The sequence below is a fragment of the Eurosta solidaginis genome, chromosome 3, assembly GCF_040869045.1.
Source record: "Eurosta solidaginis isolate ZX-2024a chromosome 3, ASM4086904v1, whole genome shotgun sequence".
NCBI classification, from domain to species: domain Eukaryota; kingdom Metazoa; phylum Arthropoda; class Insecta; order Diptera; family Tephritidae; genus Eurosta; species Eurosta solidaginis.
The window spans coordinates 127,213,458-127,229,141 of record NC_090321.1 but is presented as its reverse complement, the minus strand read 5'-3'; the positions used below and the strand labels follow the sequence as shown (position 1 = coordinate 127,229,141).

At 39.3% G+C, this 15,684-nt stretch overlaps 2 protein-coding genes across 6 annotated transcripts in view; one reads left to right on the top strand and one right to left on the bottom strand.

Moving 5' to 3' along the window:
* Positions 1-15,684, top strand: part of Ptp52F (Protein tyrosine phosphatase 52F) — a 2,268,497-nt gene that overhangs the window by 891,253 nt on the left and 1,361,560 nt on the right. The window lies entirely within an intron of this gene.
* On the bottom strand, positions 665-6,088 carry LOC137246634 (myophilin-like). 5 transcript variants are annotated; one of them, XM_067777681.1, is made up of 5 exons: positions 6,071-6,088; positions 2,309-2,891; positions 1,778-2,246; positions 1,552-1,673; positions 665-1,483 (listed from the first exon to the last, which is right to left on the bottom strand). In XM_067777681.1, the coding sequence occupies exons 3-5, from the start codon at positions 1,887-1,889 to the stop codon at positions 1,322-1,324; spliced, it is 396 nt and encodes a 131-aa protein (XP_067633782.1). In that variant the 5' UTR covers positions 1,890-2,246; positions 2,309-2,891; positions 6,071-6,088; the 3' UTR covers positions 665-1,321. The 5 variants fall into 5 exon arrangements, 2 of the variants coding, with proteins under 2 accessions (XP_067633782.1, XP_067633781.1); XR_010951619.1 differs by lacking the exon at positions 6,071-6,088 and adding an exon at positions 3,464-5,483 and having other exon boundaries at positions 667-1,483; XR_010951618.1 differs by lacking the exon at positions 6,071-6,088 and adding an exon at positions 3,087-5,482 and having other exon boundaries at positions 667-1,483.

The following is a 15,684-nucleotide window of genomic DNA, read 5'->3' as shown; positions in this document are numbered from 1 at the left end:
ATCACGCCACGGTGGCCGCCACCTCAAGGGGTTGCCAGCACAATATATAGCTTCTCCAACCCAATTGTCAACTCACCTAACCGTGGCGAATCCTGTTTCATTGACAGCCGAGGCTCTGGCGACCCCAAGTTCCTTATGGAACTAGCGGGATGGCCTAGAAGGTTTAGTGTGGTCATATAAATTGTTCCCGAGATGGTTGAGCTAGTAGTACCTTAATAGTGCTTTGTTACGGGAACGTATCGGATCTATATCCAGCAAAGGGCCATCAACCTCGGTAACACTCCCCAAAGCCTTCGGGGAGTGTCTTTATCGTTAATACAACAACAACAACAAAGCATGTACTGTTAGACTGAATGAATTAAATAAATAAATAAAATGCGCGCACAAAGAAATGACTAGATTCAGATTGATATTATTGACAGGTTGACTTAGCACATTTTTTTAACAGCTAATGTGCTAAGTCATTTACACATCATTGCTCACAGCACGTAAAAATTAAATATTTAAATAATTTTTTTTTGTGATCGATGTATTTTGAATTCAGTTTTAAAACTGCATTAAAATACAATTTTTCAAAAAAAAGTGACTTAGCACATTTTCACATTAAGCTAAGGATATTTTTTTGCTTTTTATTCAAAAGTTTTACAGGTTAAGTTGACAAATTTCACAATTTAAAAAAGGCCATACAATTGTTCATTTTTCAATCTTTGAATAAAATAAGAGTAAAAGTTTCATAGAATGCGAATGATTGGTGTTTTCTTTAATGGAGTTGTTGTTGTATTAACAGTGTTTAATTTTTAATGGCATGTATAGTTTTGTACATATGTAGTATGTTTCTATAGAAGTGCCTCTTAACGTACTTTGTTACATTATTTGCTCATTTTGGTAGGTGCCAATTATATAGAAACTAAAATATAAGTAAAAAGGTCAAAGTTTATGACACAATTTTCAAGATCTTTCTTCTTTGCTTGTGTTTTAAAGTAATTATGCTTACATTGAATAATGCTACATACATAAATGTGTTGTTCAATACAAGTACACTTTTATAAAGTAAATTGTCAAGAATGCAAAATTTGGAATACATTTGTTAGTTCGTTTTTTTCGCGTCTTTCTTCTTTTTCAAAATTTGGACACTTGTGGAATGCTTAAATTTAAAACAAAAAAAATGCCGTATAAAATAAATATATATTTATAAGGATATACTAAACAAACAAAGTAAATATGTAAATTCATATAAAACTGTTTAAACTGTTATACATCATTGTTATACACATTTGCTTCTGCGCAGTCGTAATACATATTTATGTTGTAAGTTAGCTTTTTACATGTGTCGAGTGTTGCCGAAATTAATGCCTGATTGGTTGGCACCCTTATTCGAGCCATATTGTAGTGAGATGACATTTTGTCCGGCACGCAGTTGTTCCTCGGATAGATTTCGTACATTTTTGTCAGCCTCTTTGGGTCCGATTGATGGTTTACCATCCTGAAAATGTTGCATATAAAATTATTTATTAGTTAATGTAATTTTTATTTAAATTGTTTTGTTATTACCTTGCGGCCTAATGATTGCAGGCAAATGACAACATAATTCAAATGTTGTCTTTCCCATAGATCAACACAATGGAAGGTTTCTTGTGTGGGTACACCAGAGTTTTGAGCGTTGGCCAAGAAAGCTGAAAGGGAGAGAAAACAGTTTTATATTAATCAAAGTAAAGAATAAAAGATAATTTCATATCAAAACATAAAAAGTGCACATAAGCAGTATACATAATAATACCTCTTGCATTCCTTTCTATGTTCTCTGCTTCCACTTCCGATACGATGGCAAAAATTTTGCCTTTCGCCTTCAACTGCAAGTCCTGGGGTAATGCCGCCACGGAGTCCGACATCGCAGTGCAAACCAGTGTATTGGACTTGCAGTGGTTGTTTGCGGTAGGCTGTTTTGCCTAGTGGTCAGGAAAGATTGCAAAACGTTTGCCACGGAATGCTGTGAGGGCTGAACTCATTTCCTGCCGCTATTGCTCCTGGGCTTTGATTTGGAAGTGGGGGTGAACTTTCTCTCTCGGCCGTGAATCGTCACGGACGTAGCCATTGCCGGAATCTGCTGGAATCTGCAAATTACTAATAGTGGTCCTATCCTGAGTATATTGGCTCAGGAATTCCATTTGCGCTCATATTTCCACATTTTACTGGTGGACGCACCATCTCCACTTCTAATTTTTCGCTTTCTTATATTGCGAGAGTAACTGTAGAGGTATACGTTTTGCCTAATTTCGGATCATTGCTCATACTCATAATGATTAATCACCTTATTGTTACCATAAGCCTTTGCTCGGGACATATTGCTCTTCTGAAAAGCGTGTCTTCCTTCTTAATGTGGGACTGCATTATAGTCAACAACTCGGAAAACTTCTCTCTGGACATGCGAAAATACGTACGAAACCTGACGCCATCCTTCTTTAGCCTCGGCAAAAGAGTATAGAATTCGCCAACTTCATACCTTGAAAATGGGATATCATGAACCTACAACCTTTTTCGCTTTTTCTGATTCTCTTCCTGTATTTTTTCCTCCTCTTCGCATAAAAATGCAACTACCACGGCTTCAAACTCGACATCATCCATTTTACCCTATTGTCAAAAAGAGTTTCGATAAATTCATGAATAAGAACAGTGAACCATCAAATATTCATTAGAACAAACAAAACTCAATCCAATCTATAGATAACAACAAATAACACTTACAGATACGCCGGTTGCTTATTTAGTGCAAAATATGTATGTGGATTCGATACCTAGAATGTACAAAATTTCTGTATGAATAAAATTTCTTCGTGCGTGAGGCTTCCAATGCCTCGCTGTTTATGCGCTGTATATGGGAATTCCAGTTGGTGCTACAATATGAAATAAATAATGTATAACAGGAAATGGTAATAATATATTGCATTAATCTTAACACATGAACTATCAGCATCGTGTTCATGGCCATGGTAGATCGCGGTGTTTATATTTTTATCAGGAGAACTCCGTGGAACATGTGGTTCCAATGTAGATTTCATATTAATTGGATCGCTACACAATGTACTTACAGAAAAATAACCAATTCTGATTTAGTCTTTGTTTAGATTTATTGGCAGGATGTTTTAAATTAATTGTTTATAAAACAGCTCCAGATGTACAAATTTTTATAGTTTGGTAGGTACGTTCGATTGCGTACAGTACAAATATCTCAAGTGAGTAATAGCTCGCTGATGCCCAACACGGCTTGGACTTATTGAAATGGTATATATTATTTAATTAATTAAAATGTTATTTTAGAAATTTATTGAAACGCGTGTTTACACGAAGAAAACATTATTTCCGTCGGAAGTTGTCCCGTTACTGTCGCTTAGTGTGCATTGACAAATTTCGTCGGAACGTGTCGTGCTGGTGTCGGTACATGTCGCGTCGTTTAAAGAGAACGAACCTTAAATCGGCGTCACACTTATCATTGCTTGCTTTAATGATGTAGGGTCACATGCACTTAATGCGTATGCGAAAACATTATAATTCGGTTTTGGTTTTTCAATGTTTCTTGATGACTTTTGGCGCGGCTCCAGATCAGCCAATTCATCTTCGCCAATTTCTCGGGATGGTTCCCACTCTTTCATCACACGTTGTTTCGACTATTGAGTCTGCGTCCATTTCGTTCTGTGAAGATATTATAATCTGTGAATTTCTTGGAGACGGCATATTTTTCACTGAAATATCTGTCGACGATTCTTCCTCCTCTGATTCAAGATTGTCATCTTCGGAGTATTGCAAACAGAACTGATTAGTACTATCAATATCAACAGAATTTACCTTGCCAGCGTTCTCCGTTTCCCAAAACATGACGTCTCTACTCACAATTAACTTTTTGGTGCGTTCGTTGTATAGCCTGTACGTCTTGGAATCTGAAGCATACCCAATAAAAATGCATTCGACTGATATGTCATCTAATTTCGTTCGCGTTTGTTTTGTTACTTGGACGAATGCACGGCAACCGAAAGCTTTGAGAAAAGACAAATTAGGTTTTAAGCCTGACCAAAACTCTTCTGGAGATTTTTCTCCTGTACCCTTGCACGGGATGCGATTAATGATGTATGCAGCTATCGTCACTGCCTATGCTCAAAATATTTTAGGCAATCCCGAATCAATAATTAAGCATCGCATTTGCTCCATAACTGTGCGGTTTATTCGTTCAGCTAGCCCATGTTGCTGCGGACTGTATGCTGCTGAATTTTGGTGCAATATGCAGCTTGTGTTGAATAACTTTCTAAATCGCTGGTGGCAATATTCGGTGCCATTATCAGTCCGTAACGTTTATATTTTGCAGCCACTTTGCATTTTGGCCATTGATTTAAACTTTACGAAGCAGTCGAATACGTCGCTTCTATTTTTAATTACATATAAAAATAACTTTCTCGAAAATTCGCCGACGAAATTCACAAAATATGTGCACTCCCTAAACGAATTAACTGGCAATGGGCCGCAAACATCACTATGTACAAGTTCTAGATTTTGTGATGCACGATTTCCTACGGCGCTAAATGGTATGCGACTTTGTTTACCTTTTATGCATGTGTCACACATTCTTGGTTGTGAAATTGTCAAATTCTTTATGTCTCTTTTCAAAAATTGCATGCATTCAAAGCTTGCATGCCCCAGACGACGATGCCATAAATCTAAATTTTGTTTTGGTCTTTCTATTATGCTCGGATCTTTCGATGTGAACGATTTAACGTTTTGAGCGACATCCAACTTGAACAAATAATTCACTAAACTTGCAGTTGCTTTAACTTTCCAGTGAGCATCAAAAATTTTACATCCACTTTTAGTAAATAATACCGCGTTATTGTTCTTCACCATCTGGCTGACTGATAATAAGTTCGCGCAAATGTTCAGCACAAAATGCACATTATATATTTGTATTTCTTTTGACGAACCGTGTTTCTTTATCACTTGTTCGACTGTGCCCACGCAATCTATTTTTCTTTTTTCGTTATTAGCAACTATCACTTCTTTTTGACTTGGTTTGCTTTTATTTTCTATCGCCGATATGTCTTTTGTCATACATATGGGCCGTGCATCCACTGTCAATAAACCAGTCCGAATGTAAATCATGCGATTGAGTGAGCAACGACGAGAACAGAATTGTCTCACTTTTATCGTTTTTTCGTTGATCTCGTTTTCTCTCTTTCGCCACTTTACAATTTTGAACAATGTGACCTGTTGAGCCACAATCAAAGCAATGTCTATTTTTCGTATTCTTGAATTTATACTTGATTTTAGCAACAAGGGCTGCTTCACTCGATTCACCTGTTTCTTTTGCTAGTTCCAAGCCTTGCAAAAACATATTTTTGACATAGTCAACATTGATTTCAACGCCTGAATTTTCGACCGTCAATTACATTGGCTTATATTCCATCCGATGGTAAGCACACTAACATTAAGAAACCAGCCACTTCTTCATCAAGTTTGAAATGCGTTTTGACTTTCAACCATAATGCACTCATTTTGCTTACGTAATCTTCCATTGACTTGCATTCCTTTTGTTTGAGTGACACAAACTGCTGTAAAAGTGCCGATTTGCGGCTAGCGCCGGTGTCATCAAATGCTCTCGCAATGCTATTCCATGCTTCATATGCCGTATTTGCGGATTCAACATGGGCATAAGTACATGGCTCCAGCAATAGTGTTAATTCGTCTACTGCTTTAAGGTCAGCTTCTTTATCTTTCTCGCTCGCCGTTTCTGGCAATTCTTTCGTGCAATTTTTCCGCAGGCCTTTAACAATTATATGTGCTTTAGCAGCGACCTTCCACTCTGCATAGTTTTCACGACTTTTAATACGATTAAAGATATTTGATTTAATGCCATCTTAATAGACGATGTGTGTGAAAACGTGACCGCGAGTACCGGCAATCAAATGATTGGAAAAAATATATTTTGCAAATACGTGGAATTTACTTCGATTTAATTAATTCTAAACTAGATTAGGCTGCAGATGGCCCATAACCTGAAAGATATTTACCGATTGCGCAGGGAATTTACCTAATTCCAGTAGAAAAATTAAATGCGATTGCACTGTTTGGGAGACAAAGTAAGAGAGCGATTTTATTACCGGAAATGAACAGAGTCTTTTTGACAGTTTCATATTACATGGTTTCATTTTGACATTAATGACATTTCAATTTTACTTAACCTTCCAATAGGTGGACCAGAGGTGACTCTAGAATTTGTTTGTACGATATGGGTATCAAATAGAAGGTGTTAATGAGTATTTTAAACGGGTGTGGGCCTTGGTTCTATAGGTGGACGCCTTTTAGAGATATCGCCATAAAGGTATACCAGGAGTGACTCTAGAATGTGTTTGTACGATATGGATATCAAATGAAAGGTGTTAATGAGTATGTTAAAGGGAGTGGGCCTTAGTTCTATAGGTGGATGCCTTTTGGTGATATCGCAGTAAAGGTGGACCAGGGGTGACTCTATAATGTGTTGTACGATATGGCTATCAAATAAGAGGTGTTAATGAGTATTTTAAACGGGAGTGGGCCTTAGTTCTATAGGTGGACGCCTCTTAGAGATATCGCCATAAAGTATACCAGGGGTGACTCTAGAATGTGTTTGTACGATATGGATATCAAATGAAAGGTGTTAATGAGTATGTTAAAGGGGAGTGGGCCTTAGTTCTATAGGTGGATGCCTTTTCGTGATATCGCAATAAAGGTGGACCAGGGGTGACTCTATAATGTGTTGTACGATATGGGTATCAAATTAAAGGTATTAATGAGGGTTTTAAAATGGATGTTGTATATAGTTGTATATGTGAAGGCGTTTTCGAGATATCGACCAAAATGTGGATCAGGTAACCCAGAATATCATCTGGCGGGTACCGCTAATTTATTTATTTATGTAATACCAGAAACAGTATCCCTGCCATGATTGCAAGGGCTCTTGATTTCGCCCTTAATATGGTAGGTGTCACACCCATTTTACAAGGTTTTTTCTAAAGTTATATTTTGCGTCAATAAACCAATCCAATTACCATATTGCATCCCTTTTTTCATTTTGGTATAGAGTTATGGCATTTTTAAAATTTTTCGAAAACTTCGATATAGGAAAAGTGGGCGGTGTCTTAGTAGTATTTCGCCCATTTTCAATACCAAGATAAATTAAGTACATATAAGTACGTGAAAAAATTCCTGACAAATTTCTTGAACTTGAATTGTAATTTTCGGAACTAAAATTGGAATTTTTGAACTTGAGTTGTAACTTTCTGAATTTGAATTGTAAAATTTCTGAATTTAAAATGGAATTTCTGTACTTGAGTTGTACTTGAATTGGAAATCCTGAACTTGAACTGTAAATTTCTGAACTTGAATTGTAAATTTCTGACTTTAAATTGCAAATTCTGAACTTGAATTGTAATTTTCTGAACTTAAACTGGAAAAGGTGTAGTATGTCAATTGGTATGATATTGATGTATATAATAACTAGTATGCTATCTGGTATAATGCTGGGACAAAGGCTGACTAGTATGCTAATTGGTATGATACTGATGTATATAAAAGTAGTATGCCATCTGGTATAATACTGACGCAAAGGCTGACTAGTATGTTAATTGGTATGACCCTGATGGTTATGCTGACTAGTATGGCATCTGGTACGATGTTGGTGTTGCCAATTGGTATGATGGTGATGCAGAGACTGGCAATTGATATTTCCCAGGACATCGCCGTGTTAAAAATACCAGCTGATAATATGGAAAAATTACAGTTTGAAAAGACCGCAGCATATTATCTTGCTCCGGGAAGGTATCGAACCCAAGCCGATGGCAACATTGGCATCCGACTACCTGCCTATACCTATTCCGCTCGAGCGTCCCTCCGACTTCATCGTCGCAGAAAAACGCACTTCCATTAACTTAAAAAAAGGAAAGTGCGATGAATACAAATCCTTTACAGACAACCGCTTTGCTGCCCTCCCTATCCCAGCTGATGCCCGCCGAGGGGAGCGTGCTTTCCGCAAGGTCATTGAATACGCCTCGGCTCGTTTCATTCCCGCCGGTAGAATTCCCGAAATTCAGCCCCACTTTCCGGCAGAGGCCGCAAGTTTAGCGAGAGAACGTGACCTTATAAGACAGCTCGATCCCGGCGACCCCCAAATAAGGGATATAAACCAACGCATCAAATTGCTTGTGGATGAACACAAGCGAGCGAAATGGGAGGAGCACCTAAGCGGTTGTAACCTCTCTGCCGGTGTAGGTAAACTTTGGTCCACTGTAAAGTCCCTATCGAATCCGTCTAGGAACAGTGACAAAGTTTCCATCGCCTTGGCGACAAAGTGCTGTCGGATGCGAAAAAATGCGCGAGCGCTTTCTGCCGACACTACATAATGCATTCTACGGTCGACAAAAATAGATGGAGGGCCAACAGACGCGCACGTAAACATAAGTTCAACGCGTCACCAATTACCAGCACCACCAAAGAGGTTGAGGATGCCAAGGGTCATTCTAAACCATCCAAAGCAGTGGGTCTAGACGGCATAGCCGTGCCGATGCTTACAAGCCTAGGGAAAGAGGGTTTTAAATATTTAGCACTTGTCTTCAACCTATCTCTTTGCAACTTTGTCACACCCGAAAAATGGAAAATGGCCAAGGTGGTCCCGCTACTAAAGCCTGGGAAACCAGCTAACATAGGAGAGTCATATCGCTCGATATCTCTCCTATAGCCAGTAGCCAAGAAGCTTGAAGCTATTTTCCTCCCCCACTTCAAAGCAAATTCGCAGCTAGCCTGTCATCAGCATGGCTTTAGAAAACTCCATAGCACCACCACCGCGCTAAATGCCATTAGCACCCAGAGAAATTGTGGCTTAAATCAGAAGCCTCACCATAGAACAGTACTCGTAGTTCTAGACCTATCAAAAGCTTTTGATACGGTCAACCATGGCACGTTACTGCAAGACTTGGAAGGGTCTACCCTTCCGCCATGTTTTAAAAGGTGGACCGCAAATTATCTGGGTAGTCGGCAGGCATCGGTGCAATTCAGAAAAGAAATATCAAAGCCAAGCAGAATTAAACAAGGGGTACCTCAGGGTGGTGTCCTTCCCCACTTTTGTTTAATTTTTACATTCCAAAACTACCTTCGCCACCAGAAGGAGTTACTATCGTTTCTTACGCCGACGACTCCACAATAATGGCCACAGGCTCGGTCCCAAAGACTGATGAGCTTTGCAACAGAATAAACGGCAACATCTGTGATCTCTCCAGTTTTTTCGCCTCGCGAAACTTGGCATTATCACCGACTATATCAACCGCGACCCTATTTACAACTTGGACGTCTCAAATGTCGACCATTTTGAACATCCACGTCGATGGCACTACGCTACCGACTGTCCTACACTCCAAAATTTTGGTGGTGACGTTTGACCAGGATCTACATTTTGGTGAGCACGCAGGCGCAATTGTTCCGTAAATCCAGAGCCGTAATAAAATCCTCAAATCCCTTGCTGGCAGTACTTGTGGCAGTACATACAAAGTAATTGGCCAGCCGTTTGCGTGCTACGCGTCCCCTATATGGTCGCCAAGCCTAAAAACTACCCACTGGAAGAAGCTACAGACCTGCCAAAATACTGCACTCAGAACCGCCGCGGGCTGTCTTCTTATGTCCCCAGAACACCATCTACATAATGGGGCGAGAATACTCCTCATCAGGGAGAGAAATCAGATGCTAACCAAACAGTTCCTGTTGAATACCCAGAAACCTTCATCTGACATCTGATTGATGAACCAACACCGCCCAGGTGCCTAAGGAGTCATCTCCGTAAGCATTTTGAGGAAATACGGCACCTGAGCACTCAGCCGTATGAAGCTAAAAAACACAAGGTCCTTGTTGAACTCCACAAACAGGCGTCGGACTTTTATGCCGGGAATTGTCCGGTGAATCCAGTACTCGGGGAACAGTACCCAAAACTTGCGGAAGAGGAACGCATACTCCCAAAGGAAACGCAAGTCGCTCTGGCTCAACATCATTCTGGATACTCTAACAGGTTAAACTTTTACATATCCAGAATCAACCCCGACATACAAAATGTATGCCCCGCTTGCAATGTGTCCCCACATGAAACCAACCATTTCTTTAATTGTAATGTGGAACCGACGCCTCTAACACCCCTTTCATTATGGTCCACCCCTGTCGAAACAGCAAGTTTCCTTGGACTCCCGTTAGAGGATATTGATGACAATTTGTGATCGGTCGCAGCTATTAGGTGGGGTGAAACATTGCTACAACAACAACAACAACAACCGCAGCAGTGAACAACTGGAATGCTGAAGATAAAGTTGCAGCTCTATTCGTAGCACTGAAGGGGTCAGCAGCCGAAATCCTACAGACGATTCACGAAGGAGAGCGGAACAACTATGAAGCGTTGATGGCCGTTGTAGAACGACGATACGGAACCGAGCACAGGAAGCAGATATATCAAATTGAGTCGCAAAACCGCTCACAAAGAGTTAATGAGACTCCGCAGTAGTTTGCGTCGGATATAGAAAGGCTGGCCGCTCTAGCAAATACGGATGCACCCGTGGAATACACCGAGAGGGTAAAAATTCAGAGCTTCTTAAATGGCATACGAGACGTGGAAACGAAACGAGCTACATATGCGAATCCAAAACTTACATTTGGTGAAACGGTATCGCATGCACTGACTCAGGAAACAGCCTCACTTTTGCGTAAGCCGCATACAAAGCTCATGGCGTGGAAGTGGAAAGGCCAGACTGGGTAGACACAATTTTGTAAGCATTAACAGGGAAGCAGCAGAAAAACGTTGGTACCGTCAAATGCTTTATGTTTGGAAAGATAGAGCATATTGCACGTTATTGCAGTACCAACCCTAATAATTCCAACTTGGCTGGTTGTAAACGCAAAGCTGAAGGAGATAAGCAAGAGCGAGTCAGATGTAAAGATCGAGAGCTAGCTGCAGCTATTGAATGTCCAGTGATATCTATCTGGCAATTTGGAAGAAAATTGAGCAGCCTTATCGTCAGAGGAAATGTAGATACGGGCTCATCTTCCTTCTTCCGTCTGATTTGGTTAACAGAAGAGTAAAGCCGTTACCCGGAGCAAGATTGCGTACGGTCACTGGCAATTATAACCAAGTCCAAGAAGAAGTGGTATGTGAGGCCTTAATTGGAAAGTTCACGATTATACACAAATTCGTTGTGGCGGAAATTGTTGATGAAGTCATATTGGGAGTGGACTTCTTAGTTGACCATGACATTTGGATTACATGCAAAGAAGGAATATGTGCTATAAGAACCAGGATGTACCACTCAACTTCAGTTTGGAGAAAGCAGTAAGCGAGTGCTGGTGGAGGCGACTCGACAAAGACCACCAAAGTCAAAGGCAGTATATCGGGTAAAGGTTGGTGAAACGAATAGGCCAAACAAAGCAAAATCAAAGATACCTGCGAGAGAAACACTGGCATTTACAAACCCAAGTGGACGCACTAAAAGAAGAAAAAATCTCCCAGAAAGAACGCAAGGGTAGTTTCAAAGCAGGGCGCACTACTGTTGTGAACCATCAAGACGATACTAACAAGCCGTCCAGAACAAGCTCTGCGAAGTAGTTCATTGGCCACAGAACAGAGTATGAGGGAACCGTCCAGGAAAATTAATAGTAGGATGAAACACAGGTACGACAAGGACAATAATTCGGAAGGTTTCCTAGAGGGAGATTTAGTACTGCTATACAACCCTTACCGGCGGAAAGGTGTTCCATCCAATTGCAGTTGGGAACGTCCGAACAAAGTTGTGAAGAGGATCAGTGATATCATCTATCGCACAAAAACCAATGGAAACCACGGATTAGTTTGTTTCATTTGGAGAGTCTAGCAGCGGTTAGATCGATTTGTCTGATCGGAGCGATCAGACTTAAGTGGAGGGCAGTGTGCCGAATATTCACATCACTTAGTGTACTAGCATCCCTAATTCGGTACTAGCCAGCCACTTTTATCTACGTAAACAAATAAATCATCATTACACATTTACATACAAGGCAGCAGAGAGATACTCACCATCAGCCGAAGTAGTACTCACATATGCACACGCATATGGCTATGCGAGAGACTATAAACTACAAATATACATGTATATATATGGCTGATAACCAAGCATGAAGTTCGCGAAGTAACTAGACTTTAAGAGAAATGCGTGGACGAGGAAACAGAGAGTATAAAAGCAGCGAAAGCTGAGTAGTAATCAATCAGTTTTGATTAAAGCACGCTATTTGTTGTGAAGTATAAGTGTTATTGTGAAGTAGAGATATTGGAGTTATTTATTCAAAAGTTTTCGGATTCGAACGTTAGCAGAAGGTTTGGAATAAGCGGAATTTCTCAAAACTCGTTACAGTATACACATATATAATACCAATTGACATACTAGTTAGTCTATTCAATATGAACATACCAGTTGGCATACTACTCAGTCTATGCATCATTGTAACAGCAGTTGACATACTAGTCGATATTTGTTCAGTCTTCTACTAGTTAATATACAAGACCTAGTCGGGTTGAAAAATTACTTGAAATTAGGTCAAATTCATATTATTCATTGTATTTCATATATAACAAGTAAGGAGGGATAAGTTCGGGTGTAACCGAACATTACATACTCAGCTGAGAGCTTTGGAGACAAAATAAGGGAAAATCACCATGTAGGAAAATGAACATAGGGTAACCCTGGAATGTGTTTGTATGGCATGGATATCAAATGAAAGGTATAAAAGAGTGTTTGAAAAGGGAGAGGGCCTTAGTACTATAGGACGCCTTTTAGAGATCTCGCCAAAAAGGTGAACCAGGGGTGACTCTGGAATGTGTTTGTACGATATGGGTATCAAATGAAAGGTGTTAATTAGTATGTTAAAAGGGAGTGGGCCTTAGTTCTATAGATGAACGCCTTTTCGAGATATCGCCATAAAGGTGGTGAAAGATATTTACCGATTGCGCAGGGAATTTACCTAATTCCAGTAGAAAAATTAAATGCGACCGCACGATTTGGGAGACAAAGTAAGAGAGCGATTTTATTACCGGAAATGAACAGAGACTTTTTGACAGTTTCATAGTACATGGTTTCATTTTGACATGAATGACATTTCAATTTTACTTAACCTTTCAATACTCTCCCTAAATTGATATTCATATACATACTTACATAAATTAATTCAAAATTATATTCTTATATATGTACATATGTATATATGAATGTGTATATATTACGCTTTCAAAGAGCTTCCTACGCAAAAGGCTTATCAAGGTTGTTTTAATTTAAAAATGTAATTTAGCTTAAATGGCTTAATGCCGCCAAAGTTGTTTTCAAGAACAAAAATTTTAAAAAAAGATTCCAGTTTTTGTTGCGATGTTGCTTTTGTCAATACATCTGCCGGTATCTCGTTCGTCTTTAAATAAATCAGTTTGACTACTTTTGCATGACTCGCTGGTGAATAAATTTGACCTTTACGTCAATATGTTTTGTTCGAGATAAATATGCATTATTACAAGCAAATTTTATTGCGCCTTCATTGTCGCAATGAAGGTAAATCTGCTTTGAAGAATTTGAAAATATTTCTCTCTCCAGTTGTTTTAAACAATGAATGGCTGCCGTCATTGCCATGAAATCAGCTTCAATGATGTAGGTTCACATGCACTAAATGCGTATGCGAAAAAATTATAATTCGGTTTTGGTTTTTCAATGTTTCGTGATGATTTTTGGCGCGGCTCCAGATCAGCCAATTCATCTTCGCCAATTTCTCGGGATGGTTCCCACTCTTTCACCACACGTCGTTTCGACTATTGAGTCTGTGTCCATTTCGTTCGGTGAAGATATTATAATCTGTGAATTTCTTGGAGACGGCATATTTTTCACCGTAATACAAGTCGACGATTCTTCCTCCTCTTATTCAAGATTGTCATCTTCGGAGTATTGCAAACAAAACTGATTAGTCCTATCAATATCAACAGAATTTACCTTGCCAGCGTTCTCCGTTTCCCAAAACACGACGTCTTTACTCACAATTAACTTTTTGGTGCGTTCGTTGTATAGCCTGTACGCCTTGAAATCTGAAGCATACCCAATAAAAATGCATTCGACTGATTTGTCATCTAATTTCGTTCGCGTTTGTTTTGGTACTTGGACGAATGCACGGCAACCGAAAGCTTTGAGAAAAGACAAATTAGGTTTTAAGCCTGACCAAACCTCTTCTGAAGATTTTTCTCCTGTACCCTTGCACGGGATGTGATTAATGATGTATGCAGCTATCGTCACTGCCTCCGCCCAAAATATTTTAGGCAATCCCGAATCAATAATTGAGCATCGCACTTGCTCCATGACTGTGCGGTTTATTCGTTCAGCTAGCCCATTTTGCTGCGGACTGTATGCTGCTGAATTTTGGTGCAATATGCAGCTTGTGTCGAATAACTTTCTATATCGCTGGTGGCAATATTCGGTGCCATTATCAGTCCGTAACGTTTTTATTTTGCAGCAACTTTGCTTTTTGGCCATTGATTTAAACTTTACAAAGCAGTCGAATACGTCGCATTTATTTTTAATTACATATAAAAATAACTTTCTCGAAAAGTCGTCGACGAAAGTCACAAAATATTTGCACCCAATAAACGAATTAACTGGCAATGGGCCGCAAACATCACTATGTACCAGTTCTAGTTTTTGTGATGCACGATTTCCTACGGCGCTAAATGGTATGCGGCTTTGTTTACCTTTTATGCATGTGTCACACATGCTTGATTGTGAAATTGTCAAATTCTTTATGTCTCTTTTCAAAAATTGCATGTATTCAAAGCTTGCATACCCCAGACGACGATTCCATAAATCTAAATTTTGTTTTGGTCTTTCTATTATGCTCGGCTCTTTCGCTGTGAACGATTTAACGTTTTGAGCGACATCCAACTTGAACAAATAATTCACTAAACTTGCAGTTGCTTTAACTTTCCAGTGAGCATCAAATATTTTACATCCACTTTTAGTAAATAATACCGCGTTATTGTTCTTCACAATCTGGCTGACTGATAATAAGTTCGCGCAAATGTTCGGCACAAAATGCACATTATATATTTGTATTTCTTTTGACGAAGCGTTTTTTTTTATCAGTTGTTTGAATGTGCCCACGCAATCTATTTTTATTTTTTCGTTATTAGCAACTATCACTTCATTTTGACTTGGTTTGCTTTTATTTTCTATCGCCGATATGTCTTTTGTCATATGGGCCGTGCATCCACTGTCAATAAACCAGTCCGAATGTAAATAATGCGATTGAGTGAGCAACGACGAGAACAGAATTGTCTCACGTTTATCGTTTTTTCGTTGATCTCTTTTTCTCTCTTTCGCCACTTTACAATTTTTTACATGTGACCTGTTGAGCCACAATCAAAGCAATGTCTATTTTTCGTATTCTTGAATTTATACTTGCTTTTAGCAACAAGGGCTGCTTCACTCGATTCACCTGTTTCATTTGCTAGTTCCAAGCCTTGCAAAAACATATTTTTGACATAGTCAACATTGATTTCAACGCCTGAATTTCCGACCGCCAATATCATTGGCTTATATTCCGCTGGTAAGCACACCAACATTAAGAAACCAGCCACTTCTTCGT